Below are 15,730 nucleotides of genomic sequence, written 5' to 3'. Positions count from 1 at the left end.
TAGGAGACATGACTTTGGCACCCTCTGCTGGATGGCTTTTGAATTTTTTCCTGTATATAAACTGCAGTTTCTTATTCTTCAAAATAATTTTAAGGAAATGCTACCCAAGTTATTCTCATCTGAGTTATCACGCCAGCCTACGTCACACAGCCCAGGTGTTCAGCTGTAAGCCCAGGTCACTCATGGGGAACCTCTGGGCAACTTACTCTTAAGGTGATGTACCTGAACTTCAGAGGGTTTCCTGTGCACCTTCCACCTTGACGTCAGCTGGCCAAGGAGGGCAGTGCCCCAGGTTCCTCAGACACGTTATCAACCCTCCAATAAGCAAACATGGACGTGGTAAATGGAGCTTCCACTCCCCTCAGGACTTGAGGACAATCCTTCAAGGAGGACTCCTGCTAATACTAGGCCAGACTGGTCACTTTCCCGGGTGGGTTACCTAAGGCAGGCTACTAAGCCTCTCCTGTGGGGTCAATGGCTAAGCCTGGTGCCCTGTGAATGGCCCCAAGTCATCACATGCCCCTGCCCTCCTCCAGGCTCCCGTCCTGGCCCCCAACATCAGGCTGGGAGAAGGTCCCTGAAGCAATGTCCCCATGTTGCACCACATGTCCCAGCAAGGTGGGGCTCTCAGGGACCCAGCTGTGACCTGAAGCCACACAGCCTTTCCCATGCAGCCTAGGCAAAGCTCACACCTTAGCTTTAGAAAGTTAGGTAATGCGAAGGCAGGAGAAGCTCCTAGGCCTGCCGCCGTCCACTGCTCCACAAGGCAGGAAGCCAGGGGTCCCCCTCTCAGGAAGGAGGCAGCCAGGCTGCTGGCACTACCCTGCCTGCTGGCACTACCCTGCCTGCTGGCAGTCTGGTGTGACCACAGGACCAGGTTTTGCCAAGGGACTGCTCAGAAGCAATGCTCGCCACTTCCTGCTCCAGTCCCAGAACATTCTGAGCAGTCGCTCCTCCTTCCGATGGCTGGGTGCAAATGGTGGCCTCGGATGGAAATAAACTGGGGGTCCTAAGGGACCACCTGGAAGGCCAGCCTCCCCACCTCTGTGCCCATCTGGGCTGGGACAAGAGTCGGCTTCTTTTTATCTCAGTCTTCTGAAGGGTTGGGATCACATGGGGACCACTTTTGGGGTGGAACCCCAACAGCACTGACCACAGTGCCACTTTGGTTCACTGCTATTCAATCCTTGATTTTGTTTTTATGTAAGTAACATGTATTCGTCTGTTGTTATAAATTCTTTGTGATAACTTCATGATTGCACAGTGTCCCCAAAGTAGCCAGTTAAACCATAATGCAATAATTTTCCTATTGTTCACATTTAAACTTGCCTCTAGTTTCATCTTGAATACTACAATACACGCTTGTGCGGAAACTTTATTCTGTATTTTGAGCCGTCCTTTAAAATATCACCAAAATTGATACCATCCAAACTTCATGAACTTCTTCTCACAAAGACCATCATTAATGAGTCATTTCTCACCATCATTAATGAGTCTGCTCAGTTCACCAGACCTTGATAGCAAAGGGATTTTACAGATGTCTATAAAGAACGTAAATTTAGGTTAACCAGATTTTTAGAAATTTCCCCAACCTTTTGTTTTGCATTTCTGTATCACTACTGAGGTTGAACAGTTTCTTGTTTAATGGAATATACCTCCTCTTTGAAGGATTTCAGTCCTGCCATCTACTGAAGTCTGTTTTTCCTATAGAGTCATGTAGTCTATCGTTCAAATAATATCAATTATCAATCATCTAAACTTTCAGAAAGCATTTTATTAAAAGAACCAATTTTAAGGCACAAAAATACATTAATATTTCAAACAAAAATCCTTCAAATAGTCATGTCCTATATTCAAAGAAATTTCTTTCAAGTTATAGAATAATTTAAGTTTTTTAAATAAAAAATACAATTTTTAAGCCCCCAAACTTTCTCCCCAAATATATGAATAAAACACTTTCCTAGTTCTAAAGAAGATTCTTAACCCAGCCATGAGTTCTTGTGGCATAACATACACTTCCTTAAAAATCGACTTCTGTCACTTACATACATACAGCTGATATGTTCAAAACGTGCCCGTGTCAAGCTTCTGTCGTGCAGGGCGGTGCTGGGCAGGGCTGTCTCCTGCTGCTGCCACGAAAGACAAGGACTAGGAGCAGAGACCTCCCTAGCGTGACAGCCAGGGAGGCTCCCCAGACCGCTTTCAAAAGGAAGATATAGAATCAAACTTATCTATACACTTTTATACTTTGAGTCGACGTTATAGTAGTGCAAATCTAATGTTCTGTAATACAGAGGGGAAGGGATATGAAAGATTAGAAAAAATATTTCCTTTACAAGAAAGTAAGGGAATATTACCTCAAGGCATAAAATAATCAGCTATTTTTCCTTAGTTTTTGCAATAAAGTGACTACACTTTAAAGGAGATATTTAATCTACTTCAAATCATGAAAATTTCCTCTTAGGCAAATTTCACACTTCATACCAAAGTGGGCCCTTCCCTTAGGCCTCGCCAAGGCTTCCTAAAGCAACCCCTAGAGCAGGCCCCAGGCCTGGAGGCCCCTGAGGAAGGAGTTGTGCGCCCTGGGGACATTTCGCCATCCTCCCTGGGCCTGGAAGTCAAGTGCCAGGGCGGCCCCTCCTGCTCCCCAGAAATACAGATGACACCACCACCAGGAAGGATAGACATTGCACATGCCCTTCAGCAGCATCGGAAGGAGGGAACCTGCCTCCTGAGGGCAGAGAGCAGCGGCTGCCCTTCAGTCCCTGTTGAGCTACATGGCGGGAGAAAGAACTGTCCCTATGAACAGCAGCAAGGCCTGTGGGGGCTGGTTCCCCTTAGTGTGACACCTGCCATCGGCCCCCACTCCCATCCACCATGCTCACGTGCCTCCTGGCTGCAGGCCCAGGACTCGGCCTCTGAGGTCAACCCCAGCTGTGTGCCGAGTCAGGGGTCAACCCACTGCAAACCGTGGGGTAGGAGGTCAGCAGACACCTCCAGTCCTGAACCAGCTGGGCAAAGGCAGAGAACCCAAACCAGAGCAGACCCAGGTGCTCAGTGGGCGGCCATCACCCTGGCAGAAACTTGAGCGAAGGATGGAACCAGAACCCTTCAACTAGCCCCTCTCCTCCCAGGAAGGGTGTCCAGAGCGAGCAACACTTGGCAAACCTGCCTGTCCCCAGAGGGGCAAGCAGCGCGGTCCTGCCAGGGCTCCCCGCTGAGCACCGCTGTGAGGCGAGGCCTCCCAGGAGAAGCTGCTGCCTGAAGGCAGTCTTCTTACTAACCTCCATTCTGACCACAGGAGGCAGGTCAGAAAGGCTTTTGAGAGGAAAGAAAACCATTCTGAGGCTTCACAGTGAAGAAAAAAGATTTGTGATGGTCAAGATTTTCCTGTCTTCTCAAATGCTCTGAAGTCACTCTCAGTTCACAGGCTGGACTCCTGCAGAGGACAGGCGAGATGCGCCCCTCATCACCGCCTCACAGGTTGCCAGCCCTCTATCTTTGGTCATGGAAGGAGTGGCACATTCACAGTTTCATCACACTATGTCCAACTGCATATGTCCACACTATTTTAAAGAAAGACACTAAAAAAAAAAAAAAAAAAAAAAAAAAACCCCTGCCAACCCATATGTCACCAAGAAATGTGACAAAAAAGCAGCAAAACATGGCTGAAGATTAACAAAGCAATTACCAGATCAGCAGTGATGTACTCTGCAGTTCAATGTGCCTTTATTATAAGACGAAGATGCCAAGATTGTGTACAAGACACAGATCTAGTTTCCACCAGGCTCAGCAGTAATGGGCCTCCCAACCTGCCAGGCAGGAGGTGCTGTGGGGCACCACGTGGCCAGCTGTCCACCACCTGCCCAGCAGACTCAGCAGTAGCTCGCGTACCCGTGGCCCGAGGAGGGCAGTGGCAGAGCAAATCTGTGGAAGGAACCCTTAAGACTTTTCTCTTTGTGCACATGTGTTCCCCTGAGCTCAGAGAAGACCTAACTCCATGATCTGATGCTCATGGTGGTATTCACAAAAAATGGCATTGTGCAGACCAAAAAAAAAAAAGCAAAATGAGACATATCAACATGCCCACATTCCAATGTTAAGTCATCAGTATAAAAGTAAAACAAAAAATCATTACTGCTTCTAGTAATTATAAATCCCAAAGATGGGGACACGGACACGCTATACTTCAGAAGAATCACATTATCTATCTCAAAGTGAATAGAAAGAACAGCAGGAGACTTTATATAATTTAAAGAAACCTGGAATGATCCTTTTTTCCAGAGAAAAGAGAGAACCCCAATCCGATGCTGGCATGTCACCAGCAGGTGTCTGTGCACATGGCTTCCTCCTCGTGCTCTTCTCAGATGACTTCCAAGTCCAGCCACTCACTCCGGCAGACACGGAGAAGTCAGCTGTTGAGGATGCACAGCCTCCTCCGAGTCCTTCCTTTACCATGTGATGTCCAGGGCAGCAGGGCCAGAGCTTGCTGGCTGCCCCCTAACAAGCTCCCACTCATCACAGTCTGAGGCCGTGACCTTGGTTTTATTTATACTCATTCCGATCACATAATCTTTTCTGAAGAGAACATTTTTTCAGCTATTTCAGATCTGGTCATAATTTCCTGGAGGGAGAAGAAAAACTGTCAAAATGCTGCTTCCAAGACTGTGATGGAATTTTTTAATCTTTCAAAAATCACGATTTACGCTTTCCATGTTGGGAAAGTATCAGATATAGACAGTGAAAGTACAGTCCACACACACTCAGAATGCCCAGGGACCTGGTGACGGCCACAAAGCACCAGCCCTTGGCTGCCCAGAAAACACGAGCTCAGAGCCCCGGGAGCGGAGGCAGGAGCCGGCGGATCGCGCAGCACAGCCCACCGGGATCTGTCTGGATCTGCCTGGCCTCACGGAATCCAGGTCTTTTTGAGATCACGAATCAGTTGCCATCAAGTGAATAATTTAAACATCTTCTTAAAGTAATTCTAGGCGCGTCTTTCAGCAGAGTCCTAAGGCCTGAAGTTACAGCCTTCTCAAACTTTCCCCTGCCGCCAACCCCAATGACACTGATGCAAAGTCATTTCCTGCATCTCAGTGAACACAGAGCAGCAGCTCATCTCCCACAGCCACCTGAACTTGGCCTCCCCCCTCCAGCCTTCATTCTGGCACTTCAAACTTGAGGCAACCTAAAACATCCTGTGACCCCAACCCTCCCCCTGAACTTCCTAGGCCATACCCCTGACGCAGAGTTCCTGTTTGGTAAGTGAAGAACGAGGAGACCAAACAAACACTATTTACTACCCCAACAAAATATGCACGTCAGAGGTTAAGCTGCCCCTTCAAATCCTCTCAACCCTACCTAGACATGGGTTTAGTGAATCATTCACTGAACGTCTCATAAAGTGAGACCCCCCACTCTTTCCTACCAACAAGCATTAATCTTGCTTCTGGCTAAAGGAGGACCTCACCCAGAAGTCCTTTGTGCCTCATCACAAGTCAATTCGTAATGTCCTTCCGTCTCTTCAACCCATATTCATTTTAAAAAGTGACTTTCAGAATCTCTTTCTGAAGTACATTTCTATTTTGTGACAATACCGGCTCTAAGGAAATAAGCAAAAACATATTTTACCTCATCCGAATCCACCAACACTGGAAGTGCTCTAAAAAAAAAAAAAGTGACAGTGTTATTAAAAGTAGGCCAATGAATCTAGGAAAATGATATAGAAATAGCCTGTGGTCCACAATTCCCACTGCAGACGCTCAGCTGAGACACGGAGACACCCAGGTTGTAGCAGAGGAGGAGGAGGGTTTTCATAGCAGCACTGTGCTCAACAGCCCTAAGCTAGAAACAGCCCAGCTGGAGAAACTGGCATGTTCAAACAATGGAATACCATACAACCAAGAAGATGGACGAGCTACTGAGGGAGAAAATTTTTTAAATGAACAGGCTCTACAGTTCCAGATGTCGGGACGACAGAACCTATGGGAAGGTGGCCCCCTATGTGGAAAGGAACATGGGCTTCTAGGGCTTAGTCATGTTCCACTTTTTGATCTGGATGCTGATTACTCAAATGTACTCATTTAAAAAATTTAGTGGGTTATACACTTACTTAGGATATGAACAGTTTTCGGAATGTGTGTTCCTTTAAAAACTGTTTTGTTGCCAGGCACAGTAGCACATGCCTATATGTGATCCCGGTGGCTCGGGAGGCTGAGGCAGGAGGATTTCGAGTTCAAAACCAGCCTTAGCAAAAGCAAGGCGCTAAGCAACTCAGTGAGACCCTATCTCTAAATAAAATACAAAATAGGATGGGGATGTGGCTCAGTGATTGAGTGCCCCCTGAGTTCCAACCCCAGGACCAAAAACAACAAAACAAAACAAAAAACTGTTTTGTCAAAAGTTTAACTGAAAAATTTGAATAATCTTAACTTCAGAAAGGAAGTGGACCACAGGCTATTTCTATATCAGAAAGGAAACTGTACAAGGCCCTGGGTTCAATATAAGATAAGCAATCCTAGAGCTTAATGCGGTGAAGAAATATCAATGACTAAAAATACACAAATGAGCAATTCCAAACATGACTGACACCCAGATTTATTTGTCACTTCCTTGCTATGTTTCTCTCTGAAGAGCTGGGAAACTACCCGAGTGGTGATGTGCCATCTGGTCAGAACACTCCTCTCACGTGTGTTAGTGCTCTCTTAGGGCAGAGGGTCAACACGCTGGGAAAGGTGCTGGAGAGTCTCCCATGCTGCCTGGACATGCTCAGGAAAGCTACAGACAGGCAGGAGTCGATACTCTCACACGACGCAGCAGACAGACCAAGCTAATCAGAAGACAGTCACACCACGCTGGCAAAGGAAACACTTAACAAGAAAACACTCCGATGGTACGCATTTATGCCTCAAGATGGGTGCGCCTCATCACATAAAACAGACACCACTCAAATTAAGGCTCAGTGAGACCCCGCATATATGATCCTGGGTGATTGCAGCACACCTCTCACTATCACACAGAGTCATCCCGACAGAAATGCAGTAAAATATTAGAAGTAAAATGGACTTCACAGACATCTATGGAATAGTTCATCTAACAAATACACTTTCTTTTCAGGGGTTCATGGAAAAGTCTCCAAAACAGATAATATTTTAGGCCATAGGCAACTAAGGAAATTAAAAAAATAAAAACAAAAAAACAAACCCTGATATAATTCCTTACATTTTATCTGATGATAATGGAAAGAAAATAGAAATCAACACCAAAAAAACCATATAGAAACTACATGAACACACAGAGACTGAACAAAACACTTTTGAATGATGAATCAGTGATAGAAGAAATCAGGGGAAAAATTTAAAAATTTAAAAATCTTAGACTCGAATGAGAATCCAGATTCAACACACCAGAACCTCTGGGACACTCCAAAGGCAGTTGTAAGAGGCAGGTTTACAGCTATGAGCGCCATGTGAGAAAATCAAGGTCCTTGAGAAAAAGAAAAAATAAACCCATTCCAAAACCAGTAGAGGAAAGAAAATATTAAGATCAGAGCTGAAATTGATGAAATTGAAAATTAAGAAAAATACAAGGATCAGTGAAACAAAGATAAAAAGATTGATAAATCCTTAGCCAAATAACGAAAATCAAAACAAAAGACCGAAATTAATAAAATTAGAGATGAAAAGGAAGAAATCACTACAGACATCATAGAAATTCAGCAGATCATTAGAGATTCTTTTGAAAACTCCGATAAATTGGAAAACCTAGAAGAAATGAATACACTTCTAAACACATGCAACCTGCCAAAAGTGAATCAGGAGAACAGAGAAAACCCAAACAGACCCACAACTAGAAATAAAACAGAAGAGTAATAAAAAGTCTTCCAACAAAGAAAAGCCAACAACCAGATGGATTCTCGGCTGAATTCTACCAGTACTTCAAGGAAGAACTAATGCCAATTCTCCTCACACTATTCCATAACTAGAAAGGGATGGAACACAAAAATTCATTTCATGAAGCCAGGATCACCCTCATACCAAAACCAGATAAGGACACATCAAGGAAGGAAAACTACAGATCAACTTCCCTAATGAACTTAGATGCAAAAATCCTTTAAAAGTCTTAGCACATCATATTCAACAACATATTAAGAAGATTGCGTGTCATGCTCAAGTTTTTTCCCCCCAGGGATGCAAGAATGGTTTAATACATGCAAATCAACAAATTAATTCACCACATAAATAGAAATAAGGACATAAAAAAATCACAATCATCTCAAAAGATACAGAAAGAACGACAAACTAATATTAGGGATAGAAGGAACTGACCTCAACATTACAGAGGCTATATACAAACCCCCTTAAAGCCAACCTCATAGTAAAAGGGGGAAAAAAATCAAAGCATTTCCTTTAAAATCTGACCAAGACAAGGATGTCCACTTTCATCACTCCTATTTAATATAGCACTAGAAATTCTAGTCGAAGCATTAGTCAAGGGAGGAGAATAAAAGGAATAAGAATTAGATAGGAAGAAGTAAAATTACCACTGTTTGCAGATGATAGGATTCTCTACGTAGAAGATCCAAAAGCCCCACCAAGAGACTTCTAGAGCTAACAAACAAATTCAGTAAAGTAGCAGGTATAAATTAACATACAAAATCAACAGCTTTCCTAAACACCAATAATGAATCTGCTGAAAAAGAAATCAGGAAAAAAAATACCTAGGAATAAATCTAAACATGGAGATGAAGGACTTCTACAATGAAAACTATCATTGAAGAAAGAAACTGAAGAAGTCCTTAGAAGATAGAAATACCTCCCATGTTCTTGGATAGGCAGAAATTAAGATTGTTAAAATGGACATATAACCAAAAATAATAAATCAATTCAATGCAATCCTCATTAAAATACCAGCTTTCTTCACAGAACTAGAAAAAAAGTGCTAAAATTAATTTGAAAGAATAAGAGACAGACTAGCCAAACAATTCTAAGCCACGCTAGAGGAATCAAAATAGCTGAATTCAACAGAGCTTCCGTGACAAAAACTGCATGGTCCTGGCATCCAAACAGCCACAGACCAATGGTACAGACTAGAAGTCAAATCCACACAGATAAAATCATCTGATTCCTGAGAAACCATACACTGGAGAAAAGAACAAAGGGTGCTGAACACTGGTTATCCATATGTGGAAGAATGAGACTAGATCACCGGCACTCACCCTGCACTTAAGACAACACAAAGTGGATCAAGGATCTAGGACTGGACCAGAAACTATGCAACTCCTAGAAGAAATTGTAAGGTCAGCACTGACGTGTAGACACAGCCAATGACATTCTCAATAAGACCCCTACCTCAGGAAATAGTGCCAAGTTAATAAAGGGATGGCATCAAATTAAAAAGTTTCTGCATGGTAAAGGAGAACCTACTGAATGGGAGAAAATCTTTGCTAGCTGTTCTTCTAATAGAGAATTAATATTCAGATGGTACAAAGAACTCAAAATTTAACACCCCCAAAATAACCCAATTAATAAATGGGCAAAAGAACTAAAGAGACACTTCTCAAAAGAAACATAAATGGCCAACAAAAGTATGAAAAAATGTTCAACATCATTAGCAATTAGGGAAATACAATCAAACTACACTGCATTTCATCTCCCTCCAGTTAGAATGGCAGCCATCAAGAATACAAACAATAAATGCTGGAAAGAATGTGGAGAAACAGGAGCTCATTATAGCTCACTATCCCATTCCTCGTTTTTTATTCTTTAAAAAAATAACACACACAAACACACACACACACAAATATTTCAGTTGAAGTTGGATACAGTATCTTTATTTATTTTTATGTGGTGCTGAGGATCAAACCCTCAGCACATATATAAGGCCGGCGCTCTACACTGAGCTACAGCCCCAGCCCCCTCGTTATTTATTCTGAAGAATTAAAGTGTTCATACTACAGTGATCTGTGCTTATCCATATTGTAGTAGCACAACAGCTGAACTATGGAACCCGCCTAGGTGTTGCTCAATGGATAAAGAAAATGTAGTATATATACATAATGGAGCTTTATTAAGCTTTATTAAGCCATAAATAAAAATAAAATTATGTCATTTGCAGGAAAATGGAATGGAACTTGAGAAGATTATATTAAGCAACAAAAGACAAATCAGTCAAGGGTAGTGTGTTTTCTCTCATACAAGGAAACGAGAGAGGAAAAAAAAATAAAGGTGCAAGGGAGATCAGTAAAGAAAAGGGAGCAGGGGAAGAAGGAGAGGAAAGGGGACTTACTGAGAATAATACTGGCCAAATTATATTGTTATATTGTGTGCATGTATGAATATAGAACAGCGAATCCCACCATTACGTACAACTATAATGTGCCGATAAAAAAAATATGGAAAAATAGCTGGGTGTGGTGGCACACGTCTGTAATCCCAGCGGCTTGGGAGGCCGAGGCAGGAGGATTGCGAGTTCAAAGCCAGCCTCAGTAAAAGCAAGGCACTAAGCAACTCAGTGAGACCCTGTCTCTACATAAAATACAAAATAAGACTGGGGATGTGGCTCAGTGTTCAGGTGCCCCTGAGTTCAATTTCTGGTACCAAAAAAAAAAAAAAAAAAAGGAAAAATAAAAGACCTATATCCTTTTCCTAGGAGAGACAGTATGTATAAAAAGAAAAGATACATGTATAAAAATGTTCAGCAAGCTTAACCAAGCCTTGATGTGTGGTAGAGCTTTAAGAACCTGAAGGAAGTCAATATGCTAAAGTTACAACGTGAAAGTCATGAAGGATATGAAGGTGCTCAAAAGTCAACAGAGATTTCTATATCCAGCAAAACCATCCTTTAACAAGGAAGGCAAAACAAATATTTTCATATAAATAAAACAGAATTTTTGCCAGCAAACCCATACTGTAAGGAATAATAGAGACCCACAGGAGAAGGCTCTTAGTTCATGTTTCATGTTAGGAAGAAGAAATACTAAATATGTAAGTAAATATAAAAGAATATATACACATTTTCTTTTAAAAGAAAAAAATATAATAGTTGGTTGTAATTCCTATTTTTCATAGACCTGATATGCATCAATTTCAATTACCAAAGTTTAAATAACATCAATCTCTCAAAGCAAAATGAAATGCTATTTCATAGCCACTGAAAGAGATAACATAAAAAATATGAACAATAACAAGTACTGGCAAGGACACAGACAAACTGTTACCTTCATATATCCCTAATAGGAATGTAAAATAACACAGCAGCTTTCCATTTCTCAGAATGCTGAACACTACATTATCATGATCCATCAATTTCACTTCTAGGTATACAGCCAAGACAAATGAAACCTATGTGTACACACACATATACATACACATACACACACACACACACACACAGTTACCATATTCTAAAAACACACTAAAGAGGAAGTCTAAGGCTACCAAAAACAAAAACTAAAACCACCAAACAAAACCCATATAACATGAAGGAACAAGGAAAAAAACTAAAGTAGACTTTTTCTGAAACTCTGAAACCTAGAAGACATGCAAGTGACAACATTTGAAGTGATAAAAGAAAAACATTATTGACCAAGAATTCTATACCTAGAAAAATACTGTTTAAAAAAAAAGAAACAAAGACTTATTCAGACAAACAAAAATTTGACAGATTCTCTTCTAGCACAGCTGCATTACAAGAAATAGGACACTCTTCAGGTAAAGGGAATATCAGACCAGACAGAACTGTTTGAGAGGGACAGATGGGAGCAGGGAGGACAGAACAGTATGAGGAAACGTCCCCATGCTTGGCTGTCCTGTCTTGACTGGGGAAACTGCTATGTGGAATTCTCGTGTTGAACAGGACAAAGATATAGAGGAATGTCAACAGCTCAAAATTCCCCAAAGGGATCCCTATGGATTACTTTTTCCAGGGTCACATCATTCCTCCAAAAGCTTCCCCACGATACTCGGTGTTGTGAGTTATGTTCATAAAAAGTTTTTACATGAGTTTGAACTTTTCCATAACAAAAATTAAGTCAAAATAATGATACTGATAACTAGATCAGAAAAAGTGGGCCTTTGTCACAGGTCACTGGTATTAAACTTCCTGTTCAGTGAAAAAAGGAAAGAGAAACTAAGCCAGAACTTTGTTTTTGTTGATTTTTCTTAAGAAATAAACAGCCATGCCCAGGCGAGGAGCCCACAAAACCCATGGAGCGGTGAGGTTTGAGAAGCACGAGACAGCAGAATGACCCGTTAAACCACAGCCTACACTAAGACTGTAACAGAGGATACTTACACATCGGTGAATGAAGAGGGGATGTTTTCTTCCACCCACTTCAAATCTTCATCCTGTAGAAATAGATATTTATATTTAGCATTTGCTTAATATCACTTGAAAGAATATTTTAGAAGGATAAATGTGTAAATATTTAAGTTCAAATCCATGACATTCTTTTAGTTGCTATGTCCTAACAAGTTGGTACATATGCCACACAGAAGTTAAGACAGTGGTTTCTTAAACAGGCAAATAAAATGCTGATTTCAGGTTTTTTCACTTCTTGGTTTTAGTCAGATATATCCATGTTATTGTTTTGTCCTAAGAAACCACAATACAACAAAGTTGATATATATGATAGAAAACAGCAAGAGCATGATTTGCATTTTTTTTTCCTTCTCCACACTCTGATGCTTCCCTATTTGTTATAGTTCTTATGAATTAGCTCCGTGCTGTGGCACACAGCTACACTCCCAGCAACTTGGAGGCGGAGACAGAAAGATATAAAGTTTGAGGCCAGTCTCAGAAACTTAGTGAGACCCTGTTTCAAGTAAAAAAAAGGGCTGGGGATGTAGCTCAGTGGTAAAGCACCTCTGGGTTAGAGCCCTAGTACTCCCCATCCCCCTGAAAGTTCTGATGAGCTAATAATTTTTCAACAGAAAAGGATGATGGGCCAAATAATCTACCTTAGCAACAACTAAGTGTCACTGTGCACATGCTCACATCCCTAGAGAGACCAGAAAAGAAGCAGGCCGGCTGGGGTAGCTACAATTTTTCCCAAATGGGAACTTGCTCATAATCATTTCAGAGAGAAGAGAAAATATAAGGAATACTGAATATTTTACTTTATAATGTAAAACAAATCAAAATTTTCTTCATTATCTACCTGGCTACATGAAATGCTTACCAACAGAGAGACAAAGCAATAGCCAGGATGAATAGGAACCCTGTTCTCTGAGTGGGTCTTGAGCAGAAATAGACCAGTGAGAGTAAGCCCACAATCTCTGATTGAGCCCTGATCACACTTAACTTACAGAAATGAAAAACTATTTTCTTAACACATTTGCAAAAACTTTTCTTTCTTTCTTTGTGGTACTGGGGATTGAACCCAGGGGCACCCTACCACTGAACTAGCCCCATCCTTTTTCTTTAAAAAAAAAAATATTTATTTATTTTAGTTGTACACAATACCTTTGTTTTTATTTATTCATTTATATGTGGTGCTGAGGATCGAACCCAGGGCCTCGCATGCGCTAGGCGGGCGCTCTACCGCTGAGCCACAATCCCAGCTCTAGCCCCACCCTTTTTAATTTTTATTTTGAGACAGAATCTCACTAAGTTGCCCAAACTGGCCTCAAATGAGTCAGTGATCCTTTTGCCTCAGCCTCCCAACTTGCTGGGATTACAGGTGTGCAACATCAGGACTGGCTATGTTTGCAAATAATGAATTTAAAAATACACTGAGATACATAACTAAAATAGAAAAAACTAAGAAATTTGAAATTGTGATATAGGTTGAGTATCCCTATCCAAAATGGTTGAGACCAGAAGTGTTTCAGACTTCAGACTTTTCAGATTTTGTGATACTTGCATATGCATGATAAGACAGCTTAGAGATGGAACCAAGTCCCAACACCAAATTCATTTACGATTTGTATGCACTTTATACACAGAGCCCTGAAGTAACTTCATACAATGTTTGTTAACAATTTTGAGCATGAAAAAAAGTGTGATGGTGTGGACTTTTCCATTTGTGTCACAGTTGCTTTGGAGTATTCTGGATTTTGAATGTTTGGCTTACTGATGTTCACTCTGTAGTTCTAACACCAGATAAAGAAAACTATAGTATATTTTGAATGCTTAGTTAAATTGCCATGAAACTACTCAAAGAACATATTTTAAAGGATTAAAAAATTAACCAAATATAAAAATCAGAGAATTTACCAAACCCAACAGAGAACATTTTCATACATCATCTGTCCTGTTAGAACTTATATGCATATACACTTTTTTACATAGTATTATCTGTAGCCAATATAATTCTAAGAGTGTAAACCTGCTTATCTTCAAAATCATTACTTTTATGCACAAAATATCCCTATTATATATCATACCATTTTATTCAAACTTCCATAGTTCATTTTAAAAAAATCTATTGATTTTGCTAACTGCATATAACACACAATTCTTTTCCCAACAGATAACACATGCTATTAAGATGGATTCAAGAGGGGCTAGGATTGTGGCTCAGTGGTACAGCAATCGTCTAGCATGTACAAGGCCCTGAGTTCAATCCTCAGCACCACATAAAAAAATAAATAAACAAAATAAAAGTCCAACTACTTCTAAAAAATAAATGTTAAAAAAAAAAAGATGGAGGGGCTGGGGATGTGGCTCAAGCGGTAGCGCGCTCGCCTGGCATGCGTGCAGCCCGGGTTCGATCCTCAGCACCACATACAAACAAAGATGTTGTGTCCACCGAAAACTAAAAAATAAATATTAAAAATTCTCTCTCTCCCTCTCTCTTAAAAAAAAAAAAAAAGATGGATTCAAGAATCATTTTAATACACTGAAAAGTCAACACAACCTATAATTATAAAAAGCTTCTCAATCTTTTTTTTTTTTTTTTTTTTTTTTTAGTTTTCGGTGGACACAACATCTTTATTTTTATTTTTATGTGGTGCTGAGGATCGAACCTACAACCCCGCGCATGCCAGGCAAGCACGCTGCTGACTGAGCCACATTTCCAGCCCCTACTTCTCAATCTTTAATGTACAAAATCAGTCATGGAATCTTGTTAGAAAGCAGATTCAGCATTGCAGGTCTGGGGCAGGCCTGAGACTCTGAATTTCTAAAAGCTCCAGGTGATGCTCATTGCTGCTGGCCCCAGGAAAGCACTTTTGACAAGTATCAGAGTTATGGGCCTGAACTAGTATTGCCATATTAATACAGTTACATCAAAAACCATGGCTGAAACTGTTCTGAGAATCAATGAATAGCACACTCACAGATTCTGAAGCATTAAAGACTGAGATTCTATTAAATACATACTATACTCACAAAATTATCAGAAGTAGCAGGTTTAGCTGCTCCATTGGAAACAGTTTTTGAGGCTCTTAATTTTATTCCTTCAGCTGTGAAGAGAAACATTATACATATATGTAAATTATAAAATAATATTTTCCTTTATTACTTCACATTTAATAACCCATTAAGAAAAAGGATTTTTTCCCCTAAAGGAAAGTTAACAGTGGAAACTCTGAGCAGAGTGCTAGCTTTACTATGCCATTTGAAGATATAGGAAAGAGGTATGGAAAAAGTTAATAGTTTTAAAAAATTGATATAAAGATAATATATATTTATGGGTGGCTGGGACATTTCAATACACGTGTATAATTTGTGATCGGCCAGAGTGACAAGTACATCTATGCTCTCAGTCACTATTTCTTTGCTGGAC

At 40.8% G+C, this 15,730-nt stretch overlaps 1 protein-coding gene across 2 annotated transcripts in view; it reads right to left on the bottom strand.

The window, feature by feature from the left end:
• Positions 1–1,760: 1,760 nt before the first annotated feature.
• Positions 1,761–15,730, bottom strand: part of TMEM87B (transmembrane protein 87B) — a 52,561-nt gene continuing 38,591 nt past the window's right edge. For both annotated transcript variants that reach the window (XM_081264686.1, XM_081264685.1), the window contains exons 16-19: positions 15,334–15,407; positions 12,295–12,347; positions 5,632–5,662; positions 1,761–4,624 (exon numbers count right to left, since the gene is read on the bottom strand). In XM_081264686.1, coding sequence (XP_081120812.1) covers positions 4,565–4,624; positions 5,632–5,662; positions 12,295–12,347; positions 15,334–15,407 — 218 coding nt within the window. In that variant the 3' untranslated portion in view covers positions 1,761–4,564. The remainder of the gene's footprint in view (positions 4,625–5,631; positions 5,663–12,294; positions 12,348–15,333; positions 15,408–15,730) is intronic.

Source organism: Spermophilus citellus (genome assembly GCF_964194105.1).
Source record: "Spermophilus citellus genome assembly, chromosome: 13".
Taxonomy (NCBI): Eukaryota; Metazoa; Chordata; class Mammalia; order Rodentia; family Sciuridae; genus Spermophilus; species Spermophilus citellus.
Note: the sequence above shows the minus strand (reverse complement) of the source record. Positions and strands in the feature narration are given on the sequence as shown.